Here is a 27,506-nt window from a genome sequence, read left to right as displayed (position 1 = left end):
GTTAGATTTATCTCTAGGTTTTTGGGGTTTTTTGGTTTGGTTTGGTTTTCTGTAAATGGTATCTTTTTTTTTTAAATTGCCTTTATAATCCTTTATTGTTAGTATATAGAAATGCTGCATTATTACTCAGTTCTTTTTGAAACAAGATAAATTCCTACTCTTCAGGTTTGAGAGCTGAAGTTAGATGTGTCAATAGGCACTCAATAAATTAGATATTCAGGGCTGACATTCAGTGGTACACAATACCATCACTGTACTGGTTATTAAAATTTTGAAATATTTCCACAGTGGAGCTCCTTCTTTCTCCCCTGGCACCCTGGTCATCCTGGACTCCCCGTGGACAGACCCAGACCTCTTCAAGCTCCAGACATGACTAATAAGGTTTATCATCTTTTCTGGTGTTAACTGGACATTCATGTAGCTTCTTTATAAAAGGAAATTTTGTGTCTTTCTCCAAATTTCTTTTATTGGAATGCCTTTCTTTCTTTCTTTCTTTCTTTCTTTCTTTCTTTCTTTCTTTCTTTCTTTCTTTCTTTCTTTCTTTCTTTCAATGTGCCCCATTTTGCCTACTCCTGGCCAACTGTTCCCGCTCGCATTCTTACTGGTATGATACTGGAGATAATATGATCTGCCTCATAGAGCTGCCGTGTAAATCAAATGGAACAACACTCACTGAGAACTCAGCCCAGCACCTGCACATGCTGGGCACCTAATGTTAACAGTGATTAGTAATAACATTATTCTTAGTTCCTTACCCCTATATGACTCCTGTTTTGTCAAGCAAAGCCTTTCATGCTTGGCCTCAGACACCCCCGTTCACCCTCCTGATCCCTATACTCTAGCTAGTGAAACTGTTTATTTTGCCTTCACCACATCAAGTTCTTTTGTCTCCCATGCTTTTGCAAATGCCCTTCATTCTGCCGGCAATGTCTTCCTTCTTCACTGTAGATTCATTGTTTAAGAACCAGCTCACCATCATGCTTTCTGTGAAGCCTTCCTCAGATGATTTACACAAAAGAAATGCCTCCTCCCCCTGTGAGCCCATGGCCCTCTGCTCATATCTCCTCTATAAATCCTGCCTGGACTGGAGCTCTTGGAAGACAGAGTTTGTACGTGCTCATCTTTGTGGTCAACTTTGTATCCACAGTCACCAAAATCGGTGAGCCCATATTACCGGCTCAGTACCTGCAGGGCTTTTGCTCGTTTTGTTTTATTGGAATGAATGAATGAATGAATGAATGGGAATGGTTTTTACTTCACCCTAGACCTAGCAGAAAAGTTTGAGTAGTGACATTGTTGGTTATTTTGTGTAACCTGGTATTGGACTCTTCTTTCCGTGCCCCAAGAAAAATATTTCCAAATACTAGAGTACTTGTCTTCCTAAGGAATGGAACTCAGCAAAGGAAAGGCCCTTTGAAAGCAGTGAGTGATGAGCCGATCAACTCTGTCTTCGCAGCTGTCCCTGAGAGGGCGCTATTCTCAAATCAAACCTCCAGAGGCCGGCTCTGAAATACCAGCGCGTTCCCACAGGATTGAGCATCCCTCCCTTCCCAGGCAGCGGACGCCGGTCCCCTGAGGAGCGTCTGCCCACAAACATGGCTGCGCCCGGCTCAGCTTCTCCTCGCCGAGACCCGCTGGCCAGGCCGGCCTTGCCAGTACTCGGGGACTTCCTCCACGAGCCCGCTTCCTGCACCGCTGGCATTTAAACCGTCGCCTAGGGCTGCGGGCTGCTGCTGCGGATGCTGAGCTGTCCGCGGGCTGGGCAGCGCTGCCACCTCCCTTGAGCCGCCCGGCCCTGCAGGAGCGGAGCCGAATCATCCCCTAACTGTACCCCGGCCGGAGCAGGAGAGGTCTGGGGGCAGATCGCGAATTCCGGCATCTGGCAGCTTAATTACAGGTTTGACTTTAATTTCCAAGATCGAACTCTCCTTGCTCAGCCCGGATATTTTTTCTCCCACTGGCCTTGGTTGCTGGATGAAGCTTGGTCCCAGGAGCTTGGGAAGAGTTCGCTCTTGGCTCCGCGACGTCGCCCCTGGGGACTCCGAAGCCGCGCGACCTCCAGGTGAGGCGGCGGCGCGACTCCGAGCCCGGCGGGCACGCCCTGCGGAGCATCTTCCTCCGAAGAGCCAAGGGCGCCAGGACGCGGGGCTCCGCGCCCTCCCACTGGGGCTGCGTGCAGGGGGCGAGAGGCAGCCGCGATGTTCAGCTGGCTGGGGTCTGACGACCGCCGGAGGAAGGACCCTGAGGTCTTTCAGACAGTGAGCGAGGGGCTCAAGAAACTCTACAAGAGCAAGCTGCTGCCCCTGGAAGAGCATTACCGCTTCCACGAGTTTCACTCGCCCGCCCTGGAGGATGCTGATTTCGACAACAAGCCCATGGTCCTGCTGGTGGGCCAGTACTCCACTGGGAAGACCACTTTCATCAGGTGAGCGGGTCTAGGGGCCTGGCAGCCTAATCTGCCCCCCAGTGATTAGGCCTTCCATTCACTCCCGGTGCCCCCTCCTGCCTGGGGACAGCCTTCACTTGAAATCTGAAGAACTGTGTGTGTGTGTGTGTGTGTGTGTGTGTGTGTGTGTGTGGCCACAAGCAAAGCTACCTCACACCTCATTTTGGTCCTCTGCCGCATCCTTACTAGTGCCTCTCCACTGTACTTGAACCTTGGCTCAGGTAGTCTGTTTGAAGTGTTCAATTTCAGAGCCATCCCTATTCTCCCCATTTTATGGATGGTAAAAGCGAGGCCCAAGAGGCACAAGTGAGAAAATTTCTGGTCCCAAGAGTACCTTTATGATGGTGGGGGTGTCTTACACCCTCACTTTTTAGAGACATGCCCTTCATGGCCAGGACCACTTCTCTTGCCTTTTAAAGGCTTTGGCCACTCACATGAGTGCTTTACCGTTGCAGCTGAGTAGATGGGCTGGGGACCTTGTGGTCCCACTGCCTGATAGTGTCACTTGTCCTATTATCAGTTTCCTTTTCCGAGCAGAGCTCCTACATAAAGCTCTTGGTAAATGGACAGAAGCAATATCTACAAACAATGTTTTTTTCTTTTCCCTTATTTTATCTTCATGGCTCAGTAATAATATTAAAGTCTTTTAGAGGTAGAAGGATATTGATGATGATCTCATCCAGCCCATTGAATTGACAGATGAAATAACTGAGGCATAGAAAGATTAAATGCATTGTCCAGAGTCATATAACTGGGGGTGAGGCCAACATGGGATGCTGGTCTTAGATGCATGGGAAGAAAAGCAGCAAAGTTAAGTTAATGGTCTGATTACGGATATTCTAGATATATATTTTCTCTACTGCTAAGCTTATAACACAAGTCTTCTGGAAACAGGACATGCTCCACACTAACGCTTTACGGCTGAACAATGTAACAGATCAAGTTTGCCCTTATTGGGTGGACAGCTTTGGGCTCAGCAGCTCTGAGAGACTGAGTGATTTTTGAAGAAGTTTGGTACCCAAGTGGGGAAGTGGGAGGGGGCGGATGGGCTGATTAGCTTGGATCTCTTATATTGTTAGAACTACAAGAGCCCTTAGCCATGAATCTAATTTATTGCTTCTTAACTTTTTAAAAGATCAGTATTTTCTTTGAAAATCTGATGAAAGCTGTGGGCTTATCTTTAGAAAAATGCACAAATATCCCAAATTTACATATAACCTTAGGGGCCCAAGGGCCGCTTTGGACCTTAGGGTGAGAACCCTGACCTAATCCATCTCTTTTATCAAACACTCATTGCTACCAAAGACACTCCAGAGGTACAAAGACACTCCAGAGGCACAAAGACACTCCAGAGGTACCTACCTGGGTTCTCTACAAGGTTTCCTTTGTATTCGATGTCTTCCGCATGGCCTGGATTTTGCCCCACAGGAAGTCCAGGCCATGCACAGATGGCTCCTGCCCTTATACAGCCTTCTCTGGCCCTCTGGACACACCTTGGTTATTTAGAGCCTCTCCTTTCTGTAACACCAGCACTTAACAACTGTGCCTTAGCTCCTGGGGGCTTTGCCTGGGGTCACAGCCACAGGAGGTTTCTATTATACAATCGCAGAATGAGAGGGAAGGTGGGGAAAGGCAAGTGTCCCTTGGGACAGAATCCCCAAGCAGCAGACTAGTTTAAGTGCCTCTTTTCTGAGACAGTCTCTTGGCTTTGCCTGCGTCATGCTGGCTGTTAACTGGGTCTGAGAAAGTGGCTGGGTTGAGTCGCCATAGATTATTCATTATCTGAGGGAAACAGGAAAGCTGGAAGAGGCAGATCCCTCCTCTTTCTTACCATCCAAGTACAAGAGTTCTCTCTCCCCATTCATGTCAGTAACTGAATTTAGCTCATGCAGCAAAAGCTGTCCCCGCGTGAGGGAGAGCACCAGCAGGGGGGGGGGGGTCATAGCGCAGCGAAGCCGTCCTAAACCAAATTACATATTTTCCTGCTTTCTCAGTAAATCTACTGAAGAGTTATTTTCTTTAAATTGGAATATGCAAGAGAAGAATAAATTTGAGAAAGAAGAAAAAAAATCACCCATAATCCCACAACTCGAGGAAAACCATTTTAAATATCATTCATATATGTACATATATATATATATATCCAGTATTTTTAGCAATTTTATAACACAGTTGAGATCATGTCAGAATGTAATTTTGTATGCTGATTTATTTCACTTATAGTATGAGCATTTCCCATATAAATTAAAGAATCTTCGTAAGCATTATTTTTAAGAGCTGCATGATATTTTGTTGTATGTATATGCAGTTATTCACTTCACCAGCCTACTTCTTTTGAATGTTTTAGGTTGTTTCTGATTTTCTTACTATTGTAGAATCACTCCGAATATTTCTGTGCGTAATATTTTTCCACAGATTGGACTGTTTTCTCGGAGATTCCCAGCAATGAAATCACTAGGTCAAAGATTGTGTGGTTCTTTTATTTTTTAATTTCGATCTTCAGAGTTACATTTCTGAGTTGCTTTCCAGGAGAGTAAATTGGTACAACACCCCTTCCTCAAAGCAAGGAGGCTGGGCTTGGGGTAGCTAGGTGCACAAGCTGTAGATCTTAGATGCCTTCCCTCCACCCCCTCCCGAGCCTGCTTCTCGCCTTGAGTGCAGTGATTATCCTCTCCATCCCTGGCCTGAACCTGTGTGGGACCTTTCCCTTGGGAACAAAGACTGGCCTCTTCATTCCCCAGCCCTTGGCCTTTTGCCTCCAGAGGGCCCACCCACTTTCAGTTATATGTACTTGCCGCGGGGTCTATTTCTTTTCTCAGGAAGTATACGCAGAAAAGGACATTCTTCTAATAACTAATTAATGTGCTATGATCTCTGCCTGAAATAACTTCCCTGGCCTAAGGCCCGGCAACCCAGAGTAATAAAATAAACAATAAATTGGCCTGGTGGCTGCTCCTTCCAACACAGGCTGCCTCTTCGGAGTACAGTAGCTCTGTGTCCCTCTGGCCCTGGCGGCCTTTCCTTCTGCTTCTGCTGTTTTTCTCCCTTCACTCTTCCTCTTGCTGGCATGCATCCGCGAATCTCTCCCCCCGTTGCATCATTTGGCCCCCTGATCACAGAGGTGAATAGCTGGCTTTTCCAGGGACTGAGGAAGGCCCAGTGCTCTCATGGGCCATAAGGAAGGCCTGGCTGGACCACAGCAGAGCTGAAGTAGAAGACCAGGGAGTCAGGTGTGGAGCCTGGGGTTGCCAGAGAAAGCCAAGCTGCCTGTGTCTGCATGGGAGGGTCTGGGCTGATCTCAAGGGTAACTGAAGTATGAACACCTAGTGGGGCTGCTGGGGCCAGGATGGGGAGTGCTATTCAGCTAGCCCTTTTGACCTCCCCTAATTCTGTAGGGGGCTGTTTGAATCCTCTCCAAAGGTGACTCAGCATGCCTGTGGCTCTCCATCTCTCATTAACCACCCTGGCATCCCTGCCACCGCGGCCTCACTCCGTGTATTACAGCATCACTATCCCAGGAAAGGTGATTCTCTGCAAAGCCGAAGGGCTAAAGAAAGGGGCCACCATTCCAGGTAGACCCACTGACCTCCGTGAGGTCTGTCCTGCCAGCCACAGTCCCTGAAACACCCTATCCTGTCCACCCTGAGGACAATGAATGTCCTTTTTCTGTCAGGGCTTTGATCTGCTAGTCCCTAGGTAGGCCCCCCTGCCTCGGGTCCAGCGTGAGATCTGCACTGAAAGTCAGGTGTGTGGAGGTCATCAGGAGAAACTGATTGGAGGAGAAGGACCTCTGGAGAAAGGGCTCCATCTCTTACCATTGACAATGGGACCAGGCCCTGAGAAGAGCACAGCTGGCTCAGCCGAATCCAGGATCCACCAGGTACCAACCAAGAGAGCTTTTTAGCAAGACCTAAGCCTTCTGAACCTCAGTTTCCTTATCCCTAATATGTGGATAGTAACAACTACATCTTAGAGTTACTCTCAGAAATTGGAGGGGAAAGAACCAACATAGCTCCAGTTATGCTCCAGGCACTGTGCTTGTGGCTTTAGCATTCCCTCTCCTCATTCTAGATGATTCTCTAAGAAGAAGCTTAGAGGCTGGCCCTCAGGAGGTAGGGGAAACCCTTGTCTGGCACCACCCACAGTTGGGATGAAGGGGAAGGGGAAGTGTGCTCAGGGAGGCCTAAAGGAAGAGCATGAGCCGGACTCTGGGCAGTGCTGGGAAGCGGACTAGGCAGCCAGCCTAGCGCAGGGTGAGGTCAGGCAAGCGGAGGCGAGTAGGGGCTCTACCGTGTGTCCATTAGTCCTTTGTACTCGGGTCACTTCATCCCATGGCAGAGGCTGCTGCCCCAGGGACGTGATGTCTGCTACGGGGAGCAAAGAACTGACTCAGACCTCAACTCCACCATCGGGGGTGTCCCACCAACTTCCTCACTTTGTGTCTCTGGGGTGCTTTACTGTCTCCCTAAAACCCTGTGAGGCTGGTAGGGCAAGTATTATTATTTGGACTCTTTTAAAGCTGCAGTACCCAAGGCTTAGAGAGACCAAAGACTCAGACATATAACATGAATATCTATAATATAAGGCAGAAAGTGATATGTGCCTTTTAGAGTCTACTAAAGATAAGCAAATTAAGAGCTTGTAGATTTTCAGGAAGAGGGTAAGTCAGGTTGGGGTGAGGTGGGAATGAATCAGTTAAGGCTTCACAAGGAGACACTGGGACAGGGTTTGGAGACAAGGTAGAAATGCCCTGAGTACTCACAGGCAACAATGAGGTGTTGGTTTTCTCTAATTATTATCTCTGCTCATATGAGCAAATGTCTGGAGGAGCTTTGCTTTCCCCAAACCAATGGATGTCATCTCAAAACCACCCTGTTCCTCTGAGCTAGTTAGAAACCAAGCATTATTTCCATTTTAGAAATCAGAGAGACTGAGCGAGTGGGCTGTTGGTAGACATGGTCAAGGTCATATCTGTGATGGAGCAGCCACTCATGAAGGTGCATTCGCCAACTGAGCCAAGGCAGGGTACCCAGCCCACAGCTCCACTGTTTGGGGAGAACAGCCTCTCTGTTCTCCTGCCCCGGGTTCTGTCCCAGCAGCAGCCTGAGGTCTGGCCCCACCGCTGTGTGGATGGGCACTTTGGAGGCAGACTGGGTTAAGATTCTTGGCTCCAGGCCTTACCCTGGGTGCTTAGGTCACCAGTAAAGCAGACCACGTGCTTAGATTGCCAGGCAAGCAAGACACACAGAAACAAACAAACCAAAAAATGAGGAAAATGTCCTAAAAGAATTTACTGAAGAAAAATATGCATAGTCCTCATGGGAAAAATCAAAATTGTGTTAGACTTCCTTACACCTATTTTATGGTTTTAGTACTTATTTTGCATTGGATGGTGGGGAGGGGGCATGGAGGGTGCACCAAAATCTTTTCAGCTCTTAGAGCCGCTAAATATATTCATTTGGCCCTGAACTTGGGCAGCCTAGATCTCAATTTACTCCACTGCAAAACTGAAATAATGCTGCCATCCCACAGTGCTCGTGGGACAGATTCAGTGGAATCATCCAGGTAAAGGTCCCTGAATAGCCTGCTGTGTCCCTCCTTATCCTCGGACGTCTCCAAGCAAGCCAAAGCCCTCCGGTGTGCAGGGGTGGTCACCTCACCCATGCTTGAATTAACTTTTCTTTGTTTCTGCTGCTGTGGGAACGGTTTCGCCTGGCAACAGAGGCGATTCGTATCACTTCCCATAGAGAAGCGGTGATGAGATCCTCAATAGGTTGTCCTTTCTGGACACAGTGGTGGCTTTGTTAAGGGAGCACCCAGTGCTGCAAGCCATAGTCAAATGTCCCTGAGAATTTACTCAGCTCCAGTTCTCTGCTTAGCTCCACCGTGGCCCTGGACATTCTGGTGGCCTTGCTGGACTCTGTTTCTCTAGATCCATGTGTGGTCAGCAAGTTCGGGGTCATGTGGGCTTAGCCAAGAGGGCAGGACAGTAGGCCCACCTCCGGGCCCTTTCCCCGCTGACTCAGGCTGCAGCCCCAGAGCATCCCAGGAAGTGGCCCTGTTATGCTGGAAGCATCATCCTTTGCTCATCTGCTGGTACAGCTTGTTTCTCAGGGATGGAATCTGAGACGCCTGGGTCAAGAAGGTATTTCGTCACTGCCATTTGGCTTTGTAGGATGGGCATTCTCGAAGCTGCCTCAGAATTCTTTCTTTCTACTCCTCTGTATGCCAGCTTTTCCTCAAGGCTTTGATGATATCCACCTCCCACCCCCACCGCAGAATTTACACTCGCCACCCCCTGCAGGGCCCTGCTTAGGGCTTCTCACCCAGGTGCTCATTGAGCACTTGCTCCCAGCACACAGGCAGAATGATGGGGTTTCCCAGGAATGGTATTGATTCTCATGCAACTTCTTCCCAGGGGAATCTGCCCCTACTATTTTTAAATCCCAGGAATGTCCTTTTAGAGCCAGTGGGCCTGGGGCCTGCCCTGGTCACCTAATAGCAACAACTTTTGCATGCCAAACCCCAGTCAGTGAGGCCTAAATGGGAACCCCCGGGGCAGATGTGTGTGGAGATAAATAGTCAGCTGGGTTTGTGGGCCCCAAAGCCTAACTTCTCCCCTAAGGCCTGGGCTCTGGCCAGCCTCCTGCCAAACCATACTCCTTTGTGGCCTCCTCCCATCCTTCATTCTAGTCCCAGGTGGGGCTCAACCCTTTTGTATTTCCTGGTCAAGGGGGACCTAAGGCAGGAAAGGAGACAGAAAATCTAGTGGTTAAGAGCATAAATTCTCAATCCAAGTGCCAGGTTCAATCCTAGCTCAGCTATTTACTATTGCATAACCCGAGGCGAATTGCTTAACCTCTTTCTCCAATTCTTTAAAATGGGATGCTAATCTAGGTGCCAGGTACTGATGTAAGTGCTTAAGGTCTGTAACTAATTTAACCCTCAGAACACCCAATGAGGTGGGTTTTCTTATTAGGCCCCTTTGATGATAAGGATTATAGTACTCACCTCAGAGGAGATGTGAAGATGAGATTATATAATCCATGGAAAGTCTAGAACAGTGCCTGGCACATCACAGGTGCTTGATAAATCGGAACTATTACCTCCCACGTTATAGAGGAAGATACGGAGGTTTGCAGAGGTCCAGTACCTTCTGAAGGGCATATCCCTCATGGTTAGAGAAACCAGGTTTGCTGGCCCCAGGCCGCTGAGATTGCCTGCCTTTCCCAGGAGGCCCTGAAGGAGAAAGTACACTGAGAAAGCAGGAAATGCTGCCCAGGTGTGCAGCTGTTATGATGTATCCTCACCCACAGCCCAAGTGCCAGATTCCAAAATGGCCCTCTGATGGAGGAGAGCCTGCCTTCACACCAGATTGCTGCACTGGGCTCCTGGAGGGAGAGCAAGGGCATCCCGAGACAACCTAAAGCCCTCGGGTGTGCAGGGCTAGCCTCCTGAGCTGCAGTGCTCTGTGGCAGCAGCAACTCTACCGGCTCCCTGGGGAGGAGCCCATAGCAACCCCACTCAAACTGCCCTGAATGAAGGAGTAAACTCACAGCTCAGAACACTTCTTGAAGGCACGAGTAGGATGTCCATGTGCTGGAAGAAACCCCAGCAAGTCTCCCTGGCCACCACTCTGTGGACGGGACCACTGCCCCAGGCCCACCTCAGGGAGGCATAGGGTGGGCAGAGAGCCTGGGCCCTGTAGACATGGCTGCTCTGCCCTGACCTTCTGAAAGGCCTCGATCAGCTCTTGCTGGCAGTGATTTCCTCAGGAGAGAAGACAGTTGAAGAGCAAAGGATTTGGTATTAGACTGATATGGATCGGGGTTCCAGCTCCACTGTTAGCCGTTTAACCTGGAGAAAGCCACAGAACCCTCCCGAGCCTCAGTCTCCTCAATATCTACAGAGAGAGCTACTGTGAGGCCCAAAGGAGATCATGTTCCCCAAGTGATTAGTGTAGTGTCTGCACGTGGAAATTCTATTGTCAGCGGCGTGATCAGTCAGATGAGAGGGCCGTGGGCCCAGGCTGCATGTTGGATCTACTGCAGAGCTCCTAAAAAGGACCAGTGGTCAGGACCCCACCCTGAGTGAATGGGTCGGAACCCCTGGGGGCGGGGCCCGGGCACCATTAGCTGGGATGGTGCTCCACAGCAGCTTGGATGGGCAGCGGGCTGAGGACCACTGGTCCAGGAGGTCTCTGGGTCCCTTCCCAACTAACGGTCTCTGACTTCACCTCTCTCCTCCTCAAAGCTCCTTGATTTTTCCCTCTAAACATAAATATGTGCCCTCAAAGTTTAAGGGGTTCTCAGCACATGCCGAGGACTCCCCCCATGGGCCTGTGTTTGCTAGTCAACACATCACTTAGGTCCTTGTCCATCATGATCTTGGAAGATGGCCCTGGGACTCTCCTCCGACCAGTCTCAACCCAAGGCAGCTCTGGGTTCCTCCTTGGAATCCAGCTCAATCTCTTTCTAAAGGGCTCGGTTGTCCTCACAGGCTGCTCTCGTCATTCTCTGGCTTGTCATGTGCCTTCGCTCTTAAGTTCTAAAGGGGGTTATGCACAGGGGCAATGGCCTTGGGCTCTCACTGCCCAAACCAGAAGAAGAGCAAAGAAAGGGACTCGCCACCTACCGCAGAGTCCATGGATGGTCTGCCTTCAGTGCCGAACGCTGCAGTCTTCTGTGTAGGAATCAGTTTCGACCCATGCTTTAGCTCTGAGCCCAAACTTTGCTTTTGTTTTTGTTTTGTTTTGTTTTGTTTTGTTTTGTTTTTCCTACTGATTCAGGGAGGGGAAGAGATAAGAACCAAGAAAAACAGATTTGAGGTTTTAAGTTCAGCTGCAATCCCACCCCCACAATGTCACCTCTCCCGGCCATGATCTCTCCATGCTCTGCATCTGCCCTTCTTCCTTGACGTGCATCGTCAGCTGCCTTGTGGTAGACACGCATGTCGGCCGTCTGCAGAATCCCTGAAGTACGACTGTGCTCCCTCCTGCCAGGTACCTGCTGGAACAGGACTTTCCGGGCATGAGGATTGGACCCGAGCCGACCACCGACTCCTTCATTGCGGTGATGCAGGGCGAGGTGGAGGGGATCATCCCCGGAAACGCCCTGGTGGTGGACCCCAAGAAACCCTTCCGGAAGCTCAACGCCTTCGGCAATGCCTTCCTGAACAGGTGAGGGTGGAAGGAGCACATGCCCTGACTGTTCTCTGTTCTTCTTCCTGGAGTATGAGAAGGGAAAGCATGGGGCAGGGTCTTGGGAGACTCGATGCCTTTCCATACCTTGTGTCTCTTTTGATTGTCCCTTTCTTCCTGGGAATGTAGCTGAGTCAGTCACCATTGATTAGGGATGTGGGAGCTGCAAACGCTAGGCTGACTCATTCTGATCAAGGACGGAGCAGGGAAGGATACAGCAAGTCGAATCACATCCCCATAGCTGCGCCTCCCACCAATAAAAGCAGAGAGGCTGCTCTGTATCGGTTGCCTGGCCTACAGCAGGGATTTACTTTCGATTGGAAGGAGGGAGGAGAAGGGTCTTCTCTGTTGCTGGACATCGTTTTTACTTGGTGGAAAGAACCCTGTGCTCAAGATGGAAGCCCCGAGTTTGAGTACTGACTCTCCTACTAAACTAACTATGTGGCCTTGGACAGGTTACCCCTCTCCCCTGGGACAAGTGTAAGCCTGCAGACACCAGGGTCATTGTGATGGTTTGAGTGAAGAAAGCTCTAGGGAATCCTTGGCAAGCTGATCTGGGCCTTCCTGTTATCATTCTGCTTCACTAAAATGCAGGCCGATGCTGATCGCACTTTTTATGTAAATCCACAGCACAATTTTACATGCGGATTGCACTTAAAAATTTCAAAACTACTTTCTCTAATTGGAGGTATTGCAAGGTATGAAGGTAAAGACTATGGGCTTTGGCTTCAACAGACCTGGGTTCAAAGCCTACCAAATAGCCCCATGGATCTTAGACAAATTACCTACATTCTCTATGTCTCACTTTTCCCATCTGTAAAATAGGATAATAATAATATCCTCTTCCAAGAGAAGCAGACTGATGTGGCCCTTGTGAAGCTGGCATTTGACATCGGTGTTCAGTGAGGGGTGAAATGACACCGAAAGAGTTAAAAAAGAAAAAGGAAGAAAAAGAAAAAGGACATTCCAGAGAAAACTGGAAAAAAAAAAATAAAAGCGAGGAATGAAAGAATATGGTCACCAGAGACAGACACCTACCTCGAGCTTCAGCAAAACGTGGAATGTATTTGAGGATAGATAGTGGAGTGTGCCACAGAATCTAAGGACCGGAATGTGGCTGGGCCTCAGGCATGGCAGAAACCATGGGCTGCAACTGGACAGGGGCTGCGTCACTGAGGTTTCTACCCCGTTATCTAGCACAGCGCACGTAGCAGGCACTCGGCAAATATCTGTTGAACCGAACTGGATATACTGACAACCATCATATCTGATCGTGTCATTCTTTTGCTTAAAGCGTTCTGATGGGTTTCTACTGCCCTCAGTATAAAAATCTAAATTTCTTAATGTGACTTTCAAGCCCTAGGGATCTGGGTCTCACCTCCCTGTCCAGCCTCATCTCTGGCCACTCCAACCTTCCCATTCTTGCCTCAATGATATGTACACCCCTGGAATGTTGTTGCTCTCTCTCTCTCTCTCTCTCTCTCTCCTCTATGTGTCTCTCTCTCTCTCTGTCTCTCTCTCTCTCTCTCTCTCTCTCTCTCTCTCTCTCTCTCTCTCTCTCTCTCCCTCTGACACACACACATACACACACTCATTTCTGTGATGCATTTGCTGCACCTACTTGTGTTAGTTACCTCAGGCTGCCATAAGAAGTTGCCACTAGGTGACTTAAAACAACAGAAATTTATTGTCTCATAGTTCTGGAGGCCGGAATCTGAAATCCAAGTGTTAGCAGGGCCATGCTCCCTCAGAAAACTCTAGAGCAGTGGTCCCTAACCTTTTTGGCACCAGGGACCGGTGCTCCTATGAGCATCTAATGCCTGATGATCTGAGGTGGAGCTGAGGCCGTGATGCTGGTGCTGGGGACCAGCTGCAAATACAGATGAAGCTTGGCTTGCTCACCTGCCGCTCACCTCCTGCTGTGAGGCCAAGACCTAGTACTGATTCACAGCCCAGGGATTGGGGACCCCTGCCCTAGAGGATCTTTCCTTGCTTCCTCCCCCTTCTGTTTGCCCTAGCCGTTCCTCGGCTAGTGGCAGCATAATCCCAGCCTTTGCCTCTGTTGTGACATGGCCATCTTCCCTCTGCACATGTCTGTGTCTTCACATGGCATTCTCCTATCTTATCAAGTGTTGTATTATAAAATTCTACACCTGAAATTTATATAATGTTATTAAGCAATATCATGCCAATACATTTAATTTTAAAAAAGATACCAGCCGTATTGGATTAGGTCATCTTTTGGAGACTTGGTTCAAGTCCTGCCTCCTGTGAAACCTTCCCGACCCCCTTTTCCATGTGTCCCTGGCCTCCTCACTTAACCTGCATCTCTGCAGCCATCTCACCGCATAGCAGAGGTTCCCTGAGACTATGGGACCACATAATAGACTGGGGAGAGTAGGACGCCTTCACCGAAAATGGCTAGAAGAGAGAATGCTCGAAGTAAGAAGGATCTAAGTTAGGTTTACCACTCTGTATTTTGAAAGTTCAGATGTAGCACTAGAAATATTTCCTTGAATAAGACTTGACACTATTCTAATAGTGAAGTTTAGTATTCGGATAGCTCTTTGAAGCCCAAATAAATGTTTCTGGGTGGTGTGACCCATTCATCAAGTTCAGCTCCAGTGCCTCTTCCTCCAGGAAGCTGTCCCTGGAAGCCATCTCTCTACCTTGGATCTCCCGAGCCCCTCATCTGACCTCCCTAGGGGTGCTGGTCCCATCATACCTCGTATTGTGTTTGCCCACGTACATGCCTCCTCCCCGACCAGACTGTGCTTCTACAGGAGCAGGGATTGGGGTTTGGATACCTGGTGTCCCTGACACAGGGCTTCAAAACGTATGGCTGCCTCAGGAACACCCAGGGAGCTTCTTCAAAGTACAGATCCTGGGCCCAACACTGACCTGGGGCCTGGGCATCTGCACTGCAAGGTAGCCAGGCTTCTGAACCTCTGCCCCAGGGCAGGGGAGGTGAACTTGCAGCTGAAACAAGGGTGCATGAGCGGCAGCAAGAGGACAGCGGCTCACCGCAGGCTTCCTCCTGTTCGCGCAGGTTTGTGTGTGCCCAGCTGCCCAACCCCGTGCTGGAGAGCATCAGCGTCATCGACACACCAGGAATCCTGTCCGGGGAGAAGCAGAGGATCAGCCGAGGTGAGCAAGGCACCTGGTATGGTTGGCTCTGGCTCCATGCTGTGTTTGTTCTCTCTGGTATGTTCTCTAGCTTCCGGAGCAGGAGGGAGGCCCCCAGGGCCTTGCTGTCCCTTAACAAGCCAGCGCCACTTCAAATGCTGTGTGGGGTAGTCCTAGGCAGCTGACAAGTTCAGGTGTTGGCCTCAGTCTTCTCATCTGTGAAATGGAGACATCAATATCTTCCTTACTTCCCTCGCTCGGGTTATTCATTCTCCAAGCGACACCTACCATGGGCCGGACCCTGGTTGCTTCTGAAGTCCCTGCAGCCCTGCCCCAGGAGGGTGCCTTTCTGCAGCGGAGGCAGGTGCGTGCAAAGAACTTTATCTCAACACGTGAGGATGACAGCGTGCTCTGGGGCATGGGAGCAGAGAGTGGTATGTGAAAGCACTCTGAAAACTGTTCACTCCAGACAGACACAGGGTAATTGTTCATTAAGCAGGGTCACCAGCAGGATGGTTAGGAGTCAGAACTCTGGAGCCAGCCTGCCAGGGTTCAAAGCCTGCCTCTGCCACTTCTGGTAGCTTGAGCTTGGGCAGGTTTCTTTGCTCTAGTTGGTTCATCTATAAAGTAGGGAGAAATAATTCTATATACATTATAGGTTGTTTGAGGATTAAAAGAAATAACACAGATAAAAAGCCTGCTGCCTGGCACATAGCAGCGCCCAGTAAACACGAGATGTTACAGATGGTCACCGTCATCCTCTTCTTGGTTTTTTCTAGCTCTAAAATGCTAGACCAGTGCTGTAAAAAAAACTAAAGACAATGGCTCCTGGCTCCCCGCTCCCAGCCGCGGCTGCCACAACATGCTGTGTGTGCCCGGTAGCCCCCCACCCCTTTTGTGTTCTGTGTGCCTCTCTGGCAACAAAAGCGGATGAAGCTACATCCACCCAATACTGGAGTTGGAAGCTGGGCTGGAGCCAAATCAGCACTCGGAAGTCAGCATCCTGGAAGGGAAGGTTTTGGACTCAAGAGTTCCCTGGGCAGCAGCTGGGACTCTGGCCTCCCCTGAGCCGACTTTAGATGACTATCTGCTTCCCTCCCACATGGCCTCAGCCCCACTGGGGCAGACACAAGGTCTGTGCCACCTCAGTGGGTGACAGAAACCCCCTCTACCAGGGGCATGGCTTGCAAAGGCCAGCACCCACTTACCCCCAGACCCCTCCATGAGCGCCCAGGGCCGCATGGGTGCCAGGCCAGCACTCCCGAGGCCCTGTACCAATGAGTGCTGCAGGCGATGGCCGGATGCAGGCCACTGCTGCCAAAATTGGGCTGCTGTCCAGCGCTCCTGCCAGCTGCCTCAGCTTCCTCCCTGAACACAGCAGCTCGCGGGGACCCGGCTCAGCAGTTGGAGTACACTGTGGCTGTGTCAATGGGGACAGCCAGTCTTGGCTGGGGACAGAGAAGGAAGACAGTGGGAGCGGCCTGCTCAAGGGCCTCGTGACCCCCAGTCTGTCCCGAAGGGAAGACAGAGCCTGCTCTTCGGAGACCTGTTTCTGGAGCAAGTGGGAGGGAGGGGAAGGCTGGAGGCTCCAGCAGGAAAACCTGCCCCTCCCCAAATTTCACTGAAGACGTGACATCTGGGAAGAAGGGAAAGAGAGCAGCGAGTCAGGAGGGGGCTTTGGAAACGATGTGAACAGTTCATGTAATTAGCAGCCTGTCATCTGTGTAAGTGGGATGTGGATAGAAGGCCCCTGTGAAGGGGCTCCGGGAGCCTGGGTCCCTAACCCCGGGCTGTATGGTGGAGAGCAGCACAGTGGTGTACGAGTTGGGGGAGCTGGCCTGAAGCCATAGAACCCATGGCCTTGAGGAGAGAGGGGCATCTCCTCACTCTTCTGGTCTCTATGCCGTTTATAAGCATCCTTGCACCCTGTTCAGGGCCCTGTGGAGATGCGGCTTGGGTGGCTCTCTGACTGACTTCTATTAGTTTCCCTAAACACTCCCTGCCTCCTGACCAGTCCCCACCCTCACCTCCCACCACCACACCCCCAAGATGCACTTGGACTCATCCTTAGTTTAGGTCTAAAGGGGATTTACTGTCTCATGTGGGCAGCTTATATCTATCCTCTCAAGAAAAGCTCAGGAGAGCCAGACTTAGTCTGGACTCCCTAGCGGGTAGGTGGCACCTGCACCTGCGAGGCCAGGCGGCCTGACAGGTGGGTCCAGAGAGGACTCCAGCCTCTGGGGTTTCTAAGAACGCTGGACTGGGAGCTCAGAGCATGGGGTTTTAGAGCTTGCGTGGGTGTCAGCAGGTCACATTTTCTCTTTGAGCCTGTGACAAGGGGTAATGATACCCATCATATGACCCTGTGAGGTCCACGGATGGTGATGGAAACAGAGACATCAGCTCTGGGTCTGGATCTCAGTGAGCTTCCTTCTTTCCCCTTCACTGCCAGCCAGGGCCGCCCATTGAACAACCCCAGGGTAATCTGGGGTAAGCAGCCCTGCTTCCAGGACCCCTGCCTTCCTTAGCTTCTGTCCTATTTCATTCTTTTCCTAGTCTTCTAGTTTCTCTCCTGTATGTATATTTGGACCTCAGCAGCTGCCCTGTGCAAAATGGGTGCTGGGTCATCTTGCCTGCCCTTCCTATCTTTTCCCGTCTAACGAGACTAAGCTCCACCTCTAGAAGTGATAGCCCCATGAGTGGCCCCCCAGGCCTGTTTGTTCTCCATCCCCCTGAGTACAGACTATAAATGCAGCTGCTGGCAAAAGCCTGTGATAATAACAAGAGCTGGGAGCTAGGCCGCCAGCACTGCATCACTTTCCCGAGGCAGTGCTAACCTCAGCTCCCCAAGGAGACCAGGAAAATTAGGTGGGGGTCACACACTCTCAGATATCAAGGGGACCCCAAATGAGGAAATTTTCCAGGATGCAGTCCCTCTTCCTCCCTCCTCACAATCAGCCATAGGACCTGAAAGCTTCAACCTATACCTACACACATAAACACCCACCAGTCCACACAAACACCCACACATCTACATACATCCACACACACTCACACCGCCTTCCACACACATACAAGTGTGTGGAAGCTTACTTTCCAGAATGTTAGCACATGGGGACCAACAGCCTAGGGAAGGCTTTATGCAGATTTGATAATGGTGTCCCTTTTATTCTGCCAGAGCCCTCAGAGCTCTGGGTTTGGTCAAAGCACAGATTTGGTATTTCTTCCCTTCCTTCTGCCAGCCCAGGGTAGGACAGAACCCCCAACCTGGCTGAGGGGCGTGCAGAGCCTGAAGTCCAGCCCACATTCTGCTCTGCCTGAGCTTCACGCTTGGCACAGAGCTGTGTCTCACCAGAATAAAAGGGACACCATTATCAAATCTGCATAAAGCCTTCCCTAGGCTGTTGGTCCCCGTGTGCTAACATTCTGGAAAGTAAGCTGCTCCAAAGGGCTCCCCAGGCCTCAAGCTTCACCCAAAGGTGCACTCAGGCCCCAGGCCAGCACTGGGCAAAGTGTGGTCCTTGCTCAGGGTGTGGCCCCTCAGCCCGAGTCTGGAGGTGGGTGTCTTGGGGGAACAGGAAGAGCGAGGGACATCCGGGAACCTGAAACTGGCAGGTCGTAGGCCGGCACTTGTCTCTGGATGAAGGTGCATTGGGGTGGGCAGCAGAGGGGCAGGGAGGCAGTTCCTGGAAGTGACAGGATGTGCCCAGCCCGGGGCTCATTACTGGGAAGGAGCGAGGAAGCAGCAGAGGTGGGAGGGCTCCGGAAGCCTGAGTGTCCTTACACTTGGGAACCACACTTCCCGGCTGCTTCTCAGCTAGAAATCCCCCAGGTCCCACCCTAGAAAAGCGACCTCTTGGCATGGAGCGCACATCCCTCCCAGCAGACCCCTTCCGGTGCAGGTGAACTCAGCAGGGCCACAGCAGGTAGAAACCTTCTCCAGGTCCCAAAACTGGAGTTGGAACTCTGACTTCCTGATACCGAGTCCAGTGGCTTTTCAGCCCATTTTTATCACCTGCCCAGGAAGAAGGCAAGACATAGGAATGAAGGCAAACTCATCTCTGGGTTTTCCTTGGGAGACCTTAAGGGGGTCTGGGCTGATCCTCACAGTCTCACGTCCCTGGCCTATCCCTGGCACCCTCACTGGAGCAGGGCCTGCATTTAAGGACCTCTGGGGCTTCGGACTATGTGCTGTTTATGTGTGCCCAAGCAGGCATCCTGCTCCAGGGTAGAGCAGCAGAGTCCTGCCGCCCTTCCAAAGAGCTCGCTGACAGCCTTGTGGTCATCTGGAGGCCTGTGACGAGTCTGTTGGGCCACTTCTGGGAGGCATGTTCCCTGTGTCATCTAAATTCTTCCCACAGTTTTTGAAATTGATGTCTTTTTGGTTTCTTTTTTGCTAAAATGTCTTTCAATCTTGAAAGGCATTTTTGGAGGCAGGACTATGTACCCACCACAGATAAGTGCCTGGTTTGAGGTCTCAGCCCTCTGAGCTCCAGCCTTATACACAGCTGTGAGCCAGAAGGAAATGTGGACAAGGATCAAGGATCTGGATTCAAGTTTGCTACCACGTGGCTGTGTGAGTGTGGGCGAGCCCCTTAACCTGTCTGCTCCCTCCGCCTTCCCTGTGAGATGTGTGTGCCCTGTTTGCCTGCTGACATATGCAGAGATATGAGGATCAAAGGAAACCTTGTGGTTGAAAATACACAGAAATATGCTGCCTTGTCCCTTGCACTTCAGCCTGCAAAGTAAGCCAGTGGGTGATTAAAAAATTGGCCTTGCTTATTGTTTGCCTCATTGATTTCCTCCTGCCTGGCATTACTTAGAAATTCTGTCTTTTCAGTCCTCTAGAGTCTGGGGGTGGGGGCAGTAGGGAGAGCCCCGGACCCCTGAAGGCTGCTCAGCCTAGTGTCCGCAGACCAGATCTCTTGGAGCCAGCAGACTTGCTCTAAGCAATTCCAAGAAAACCAGTTTGACTATCAGTCTCCTGGGGCATGAATCTCCCTCACCCACTGCCCTATCTCATGAGCCCTTGGGCTGCTGCAAGTGCTCAAGAGCTCCTCTTGTGGGTCTGAGCTATTTCTGGGACCACTGAGGAAAAGGGAGCCTGTCCCTGGGTGTCCTGTTCACCCCAGACATTGGGGGAGAGACTCCAGACTAAGTCCAGACCCTCTCTCTGCTATCAAATCTCATTGCCATGGCCGTACCACTGACCCCTCATCAGTCAGGTGTTATTATACCCATTTTGCTGCTGAGAAAATTGAGGTTCACACTCGCCGAAGGCCACACAGAAAATAAATGGGAGAGCTAGTTCCATGCCTTTTTCTTCAGTGGGTCCAGTCCTTGCCTTTCAGATACTCCCATTCCTGGATGTGCATAAGCAGAGTCCAGGAAACAATTAAATACTCATCCTGGAGACTGCTAGTCTCTGAATAGCCAGGAGCAGGAGGCTGAGCTTCAGAGGAGACCCATGGAGTCCTTGCTCGATTCTCAGGGTTTTCACAGCCACACCCGGAGAAAGCGCCCGGCATGACTAACTCTGTAATTTGATAGCAGCTTGCCCGAGCATGCAGAATTTGCAAAAGTAGGAGCATGAATAGGAAGCCTCTGTGCTTATAAAATCCTAGAAAGGGTTCCCAGAAGCCATCTGCTGTCCTCAGGATCCCGAGACATTTAAGAAAGACAGTGGCCCCTGCCTTCTTTCTTCCTGTCCTGCAAGGGCTTTCTTGTATCTAATCTCCATCCACCCTGCTGTTCTCTCCACCCTCACACCTCCAGTCTTAGAAGCAGGGAATCACGAACTGAGAAAGGAAGCTCAAAATCTTCAAGTCCAACCCCCTGGCTTGACAGGCAAAGAGACCAAGGACCAGAGAGGGGAGACTGCTTGCCCAAGGACACACAGCAAGTTAATGGCTGAGGAGAAGTAGAGGTGGGCTTTTCCCAGGCCAGTGCTCCTCAGGTGATTCTTCAGAGCATACCCACCTCATGGAAACTGGCTCTTGGAAGGAGCTCTTCATAAAGGGGACGGAGCAATAGGAACAGCCAAGGTCACAGGCACTTTCACTCATATCCCCTTCTTTAACTGAATCCTCACAGGGACCCTATGGCAGGGTCTGGTGGGTTTTAATTCAGAGACCAGAAAACTGAAGCCCAGAGATAACTGGTTCACTATCCCCTGGGTGTAAAGAGCAGAACAGGGTTCACATTTCAGTTTTGTGGGGACAGGAACGAGCAAGGAGCCATCCTGTTCTGGCAGCACTGACCTGGTTCTGTCACTCTCCCCTCACCCTGAGTCGGGGGCTGGTCAGCTCTGGGATTCGCCCCTGTCCACCTCCAAGCCTTCATCGCCCAAGCATCCTCTTGCGTGGCTGGGGCCATCGGGGATGGGGGAGAGGCTGGAGGGATGGGACCTCTTTTCTCTGCAGCTTCTCTGGCCCCTTCTCTTTCCCCAGCAATCCAAACAGTGGCTAGAGTGGTGGACTTGGGGTTGGAAGCCCTGAGTTCTGGTCCGGCTCTAACCTTACCGCTGTGTGGCCCTGGGCACGTCTCTCACCCTCCATGACCCTTCATTTTGTTGTCAGTAGAGTGCCCAGTGCTGGCTGCTCTGGCTGCTCAGATGGTTAAGAGTGGCTGATACAGTGAGCACTGAGGGCTGGCATTGGCTGTACAGGTGGAGAGGGCAGTAGCGTGCTCTTCCCAGCTGCCCCCCACCCCGATGGTCTGCACGCCTCGGCTAAATCCTAGTCAGGCCAGATTTGGGAATAGGTCTCAGCAGAATGCCAGATGCCTGAGCCCTGCAGCCCTCCCTAGCCACGAGGAGGGCCTGCTTGCTGGTTCCAAGCACCAGAGCAGTGAAGCTGTGACCTGTTTTCGAGGGTGGGGGTTGGGGCAGGGAGATCAGGTTGTCCTGATTTTTCTGAGCCCTCTGGCCCCGTCCTTCCCACAGCTCTGAGGGACTGCCTTTGAGAAGCAAGAGCAGCCCCTCTGCCTGGCTATGTTGAAGAGAAGATTAAAAATAGCCAGGAGCCATCCCTGGGGAGGGGTGGGGAGCAGATGCAGGCCCACCTGAAACTAGAAAGTATGAGGCCTCCTGGGCTCTGTGCGAGCTGCTGGCAGGGCTTTTCTTCCTGGGGAGGAGTGGGGAAGAGAGGGGAGGGGAGGGCAGAAAGGTGGGCAGGGAGACAGGGAGCTGCCCTTTTGGCTCATGCAGGAAGCTCAGGGCCTCAGGGTGGTTGGGTCCAGTCCTGGCCCCACCCCTTGCCAGCTGTTTGATTCTCGCTTTATCTCTGAACCGCAGTTTCCTCCTCTGGAAGGTGGGAATGATACTCCTCACTCTGCCTACCACAGAGGGTGCCATGAGGGTGAAATGAGGTCATGACATGAACGTCTGACAGCAGAGCAAGCATTGAACCTGGGGTTAGAGAGCTAGGTATCGTTCTCCCCAGCTGCCTCCTTCAAGCAGGGTGGTCCTCGCTGAGTTGCGGTGTGACCATCTCTAGGTAGCACAGACAAGGCACCTACCTCCTTAACTGAGCAGAGCCCAGCCCCAAAGTCCTTTCCTGGGCCCTGACCCTTAATGGAGAGGGCCCCTTTCCTTTAATGATGTTAATAATAATTAGTATTTATTGAGCAAGCTATTAAGTGCTGGGCTCTGAGCGTATTTAGTCCTTATAATTCTATTAATCAGGTACTGTTAGTATGCCCATTTACAGATGAAAAAGCACTGACCCAGAGACACAGAGTAACTTGCTCAAGGCCAAATAGTGAAAATGTGGAGGAGCCAGGATTTGAACCCAGATCTGATTCCCAAGACTGTTATTTCTGCTGCACCTTGTGCCTCTCCCCAAACACCTAGCTTGTGCCCCAAAGTCCCTGCTCCCTGACTGTCCCTCTGCCGGCAGGATATGACTTTGCTGCCGTCCTGGAGTGGTTCGCTGAGCGGGTGGACCGTATCATCCTGCTGTTTGACGCCCACAAGCTGGACATCTCGGATGAGTTCTCGGAAGTCATCAAGGCCCTCAAGAACCACGAGGACAAGATGCGGGTGGTGTTGAACAAGGCTGACCAGATCGAGACACAGCAGCTGATGCGGGTGTATGGAGCCCTCATGTGGTCCCTGGGGAAGATCGTTAACACCCCAGAGGTGATCCGGGTCTACATCGGCTCCTTCTGGTCCCACCCCCTTCTCATCCCCGACAACCGGAAGCTGTTTGAGGCTGAGGAGCAGGACCTGTTCAGAGACATTCAGAGTCTGCCCCGAAACGCTGCCCTGCGCAAGCTCAATGACCTCATCAAGAGAGCCAGGCTGGCCAAGGTAAGGCTGCCGCCTGAGGAGATGGGCAGCATGGGTGGCACCAAGGGTTTGGGGTGGGAGGCTCAGCTACAAGAGCTGAGGGGTGCTGCCTGCAACCCTGATCTATTGCCTGCCCACGTGAGACTGTCTTATTGCATCATGAATGTCAGCTGTGCTAACTCCAGCAGCTGTGGGGCAGGATAGTGTGGTGGTTATACTCATAGGCGTCAGATGGCCAGATTAGAGCCCGACTCCATTGTTTACTAACTGCGTGATCCCAACCCTAGGGAGGCCCTTCGTCTCTCTGTGCCTGTATCCACCTCTGTAAAATCGAAGGGTTGGAGGATAAGGTAGAATAGAGAATGTAAAAGCCCTCATCACACTGCCTGTGACCTCCGAAGTACTCAGTAAATATTAGCTGTTGCTAATTGTTCTCCTCCTCAACATCGTCTCCGGTATCACCATCCCTGTTACTGCCTTGACCTTGACCTTGACCTCCCCACAATCTCACCTCTCCCATGAGAGCTGGAAAAACAGCTCAGCGCTGCCAGCAGTATGAGAGCAAGAAGGTAGAGATAGGGATTGTTTCAGAAGCAGAGCAGGAGAAGGAGGGGTTTACGGGAAGAGATGGGCGAGAGCCACCTAGGGGGAAGGAATGAATCGAGGGTCTTGATCCGAAGCGTTTTCCCTGCCCTCGTTTCTCAGGTCCATGCCTACATCATCAGCTCTCTGAAGAAGGAGATGCCCTCAGTGTTCGGGAAGGACAACAAGAAGAAGGAGCTAGTGAACAACCTGGCTGAGATTTATGGCCGGATCGAGCGGGAGCACCAGATCTCTCCTGGGGACTTTCCCAACCTCAAGAGGATGCAGGTAACCAGGGTCTGGGCCTCCAGGACAAGGGACAGCATCACACAAGCTGGCTGAGCAGCCTGAGTATGGAGGAAGCCACACTTGGATGCCCCAGATGGAAACTCAACCCAGAATCAGAATGCAGGGAGATGACCGTCGGTCTGTGCTCCCTGCTGAGCTGTCATTGGCCCAGCAGGTGTCATATCTGGGCCTGGAGAGAAATGCAGAGCCCCAGTGCTCCTAGAGGGGCAGGACTGTCACGTGATGTTTGGGGTCTGATATCTCTAGCTCATGATCTTCCCCAGTCACAGCCACCACAAGCTCAGAATCCCCACCATGTCATGTGAAATGGTACGAGTCTCCTGACAAAGGTTCTCCAGGCCCTCAAGTGCTTAAGCTGTTCTCTGAGCTCCCACTTGGGAGTGATTTGGGACACAAGGCACAGAGAAGTCCACACAGGAGTTTGCCATCTTTGGAGCACACTGTGGACCCCTCTTTTGTCCAGGGACCATCACACATGATTGCTCTCGTTATTCCGCACAGTAGTCCTCTGAAGGAGGCATTTTTATCCTACCTTTAAAGATGAGCAAACTGAGGTTTATAGAGATAATTAACCTTTGCAGTTAGTTGCCTGCAGCTTTCTGAGTGTAGTGTTCACATAGCCTGCCAGAAGAAAAGCCAGGGAGGTATCCTCACAGCCCAAGCAAGGAACCACAACACCATACTAACTGACTAAATCCTCCTTGAGCCTCTGTCTCTTCATCTGTAAACTGAGGTTCCAGAAGCACTCACCTTACACAGATGATGCGAGCATCAGTGAGATAATACTTACAAGACACTTAGCACAGAGCCTGGTACAGACTATGCCCTTAAAATTCAGTAGCAAGTTAAGTAAGATATCGCCACTGGGGCAACCTGGGTGATGAGCACAAAGGACCTCCTATCTGTATAATTTTCACCTCTTCTCATGATTCTATAATTATTCTAAAATAAAAAGTTTTTAAAAATTAGGGAATTACAGAAAAAGTAGCAGCAGACGTAGTCGTAATATTGTTTTTGCTCTTGGTGCTGATTTTGATCTTTAGCTTGGGAATCTGTTTCTCAGTTTAAGACTAGAGTTTCAGAATATTACTATAGTCCCAAATAGGCATTCTCGGTTCCTTATTTGGTGAAATAAGAAGAGATAATAGACATTTAAAGTATGCATTTGTTCCTGTACCCATTCAGTCCTGTAACTGCCTGCCACGAGCCAGTCACTAATTTCAGAATTACTTTAACGTAATTCGGGTGTCTCTCCAGCTGCAGCTTGGAACACTTCAACTTTTAGTTTCTCTTTCTGATAAGAATTTAATTATCTCACATGTGGGATATAAAACTGAAAGCAACAAACAAACATGACAAACAAACAGAGACTCATGGACACAGACAGTGGACTTAGTGGTTACCAGAGGAAAGGGAGGGAAGGAGGAGGTAGATAGGGGTAAAAGGGGTCAAATATTTAGTGATGAAATCGAACTTTAGGTGGTGAACACACAATGCAATATATATAAGACGTACTGTTGAATCGTACATTGAAACTTATTTGATTGTATTAATCGATGTCACCCCCAAAAACTTTTAATAAGAAAAAATAATTTAATACTCTGTAAGCAAGCATTTGAGAGGATGACATTTGAAGGTAACCACAGGACGTCTCTCCGTTTTACTGTGAGGAATCCTTTCTCAACATACCTTCTCGTTTGTTTGCCGGTCCTATGTTTGGTGTGCTGAATCAACGTAAAGGGCTGCTCTGTGGGGGCGTATGTGTGGGGGGATGGGAGCACCCACCACGCCCCCTGGAAGATATTGGGACGCCTGTTTGTGAGCCCACCAAACACACTGAGATGTGAACTGGCTGGGAGAGATGCGAGGGACCTTGGGAGGTTATGCCCTGAGGGCAGGAGGAAGGGCTTGCCCAATCCGTCCTCCCCAACCCCTCCCAACCCCCACTGCCTCCTGGTTCGGCCCTGCCCTGGAAGGGAGGTGAGGAATACCCAAGCTATCGCTTGCTCTTGAAATGTAGCTGTGGGTGTTTTCAGAATTTTTCGGCAGTGAACTCGATGTGCTTGTCCCTGAGGCTGTGCTCTGTGCACAGCCTCTGCCCAATGTCCTGAGATTGCTCTGGCCAGGGCAGAAGCAGAAAGCTCTCATTTTTGTCACTACAGAGGCCAAGGAGAAGCAAGGTGTTCTAGACGCAAGACCTTTCCAAATCACAAAGATAGCATATTTCTCTTACCTTGTGCTGGGGGTGTTGTGGGAAGGTCAAGAGGGGACCTTTTGCAGAATCTGCACGCCTGCCATGTCTGCTGTGTCTGAAACTTTGAGAGAGGATCTGATAGTTAGAAACTCTCCCCAGATGATTCCAATGAGCATCCCGATTGAGAACCACTGGTTTGAGAAGGGTTTTTGGCTTCTATTATGATTTTTTTCAGTTGTCTATAGTTCCTTCCCTAAAATAGATAGAATATGATTTTCCTCCCTCAGAAAGGCACTGCGGGGAGCAAATGAGATAATATAGTGAAAGTACTTTGTGTTTTTCAAGTATAAACCTTATTAACATAGAGACCCACGTGCCTCAGTCTTAGAGGGGCACAGCATTCAGGAACCACTGTTCAATAGCCAAAACTAACTGAAAGAGAAATTTAATTATTTGCTTTCTAGAACAACGTAAATGGATCAGATCAATATTTGTTAAATTTTCCTTTCTTTCCCAGCCCCTGCAACTAACTGTTCTACTCTCCCCTAAAAAATTCTACCAAGAGCCCAGATGCCTTTTTTCTCCTTCTCCCTCGTTTGTTATTATTGTGTGATGTGGATCAGCTCAGCCTCCAAGCCAACAGCTTATGAACATTCTCAGGGTAGCAAAAGGCAGCCTCCCCGAGTAGGATCCCCTTTTGTTGTCTTTCATCCTCACCCTCATTTCTCTCCCTCTTCCCAGGACCAGCTTCAGGCCCAGGACTTCAGCAAATTCCAGCCCCTGAAAAGCAAGCTGCTGGAAGTGGTAGATGACATGCTGGCCCATGACATTGCTCAGCTCATGGTGCTGGTGCGCCAGGAGGAAACGCAGCGGCCCGTCCAGATGGTGAAGGGTGGAGCATTCGAGGGCACCCTGCATGGCCCCTTTGGGCACGGCTATGGGGAGGGGGCCGGGGAGGGCATCGACGATGCTGAGTGGGTGGTGGCCAGGGACAAGCCCATGTACGATGAGATCTTCTACACTCTGTCACCGGTGGATGGCAAGATCACAGGTGCCAACGCCAAGAAGGAGATGGTACGCTCTAAGCTGCCCAACAGCGTACTGGGCAAGATCTGGAAGCTGGCTGACATCGACAAGGATGGCATGTTGAATGACGAGGAGTTTGCACTAGCCAACCACCTCATCAAAGTCAAGCTGGAAGGGCATGAGCTGCCCAACGAGCTGCCCACCCACCTCCTGCCCCCATCCAAGAGGAAAGTCGCAGAGTGACAGGAGCCGGGGGAGTTTCAGAGGAGGCAGGTGTTACAGGAGATGGGAGAGGCAATCTCTCTCACACACACACACACACACACACACACAC

At 50.7% G+C, this 27,506-nt stretch overlaps 1 protein-coding gene across 1 annotated transcript; it reads left to right on the top strand.

The window, feature by feature from the left end:
• The first annotated feature begins 1,592 nt into the window (after nt 1-1,592).
• On the top strand, nt 1,593-27,506 carry EHD3 (EH domain containing 3). The gene is made up of 6 exons (XM_039887476.1): nt 1,593-2,425; nt 11,448-11,624; nt 14,695-14,792; nt 22,670-23,082; nt 23,767-23,931; nt 26,888-27,506. Exons 1-6 carry the CDS (start codon nt 2,199-2,201, stop codon nt 27,413-27,415), a joined length of 1,608 nt encoding a protein of 535 aa, XP_039743410.1. The 5' UTR covers nt 1,593-2,198; the 3' UTR covers nt 27,416-27,506.

The sequence above is a fragment of the Pteropus medius genome, unplaced genomic scaffold (assembly GCF_902729225.1).
Source record: "Pteropus medius unplaced genomic scaffold, Ma_sr-lr_union100, whole genome shotgun sequence".
Classification (NCBI taxonomy): Eukaryota; Metazoa; Chordata; class Mammalia; order Chiroptera; family Pteropodidae; genus Pteropus; species Pteropus medius.
Note: the sequence above shows the minus strand (reverse complement) of the source record. Positions and strands in the feature narration are given on the sequence as shown.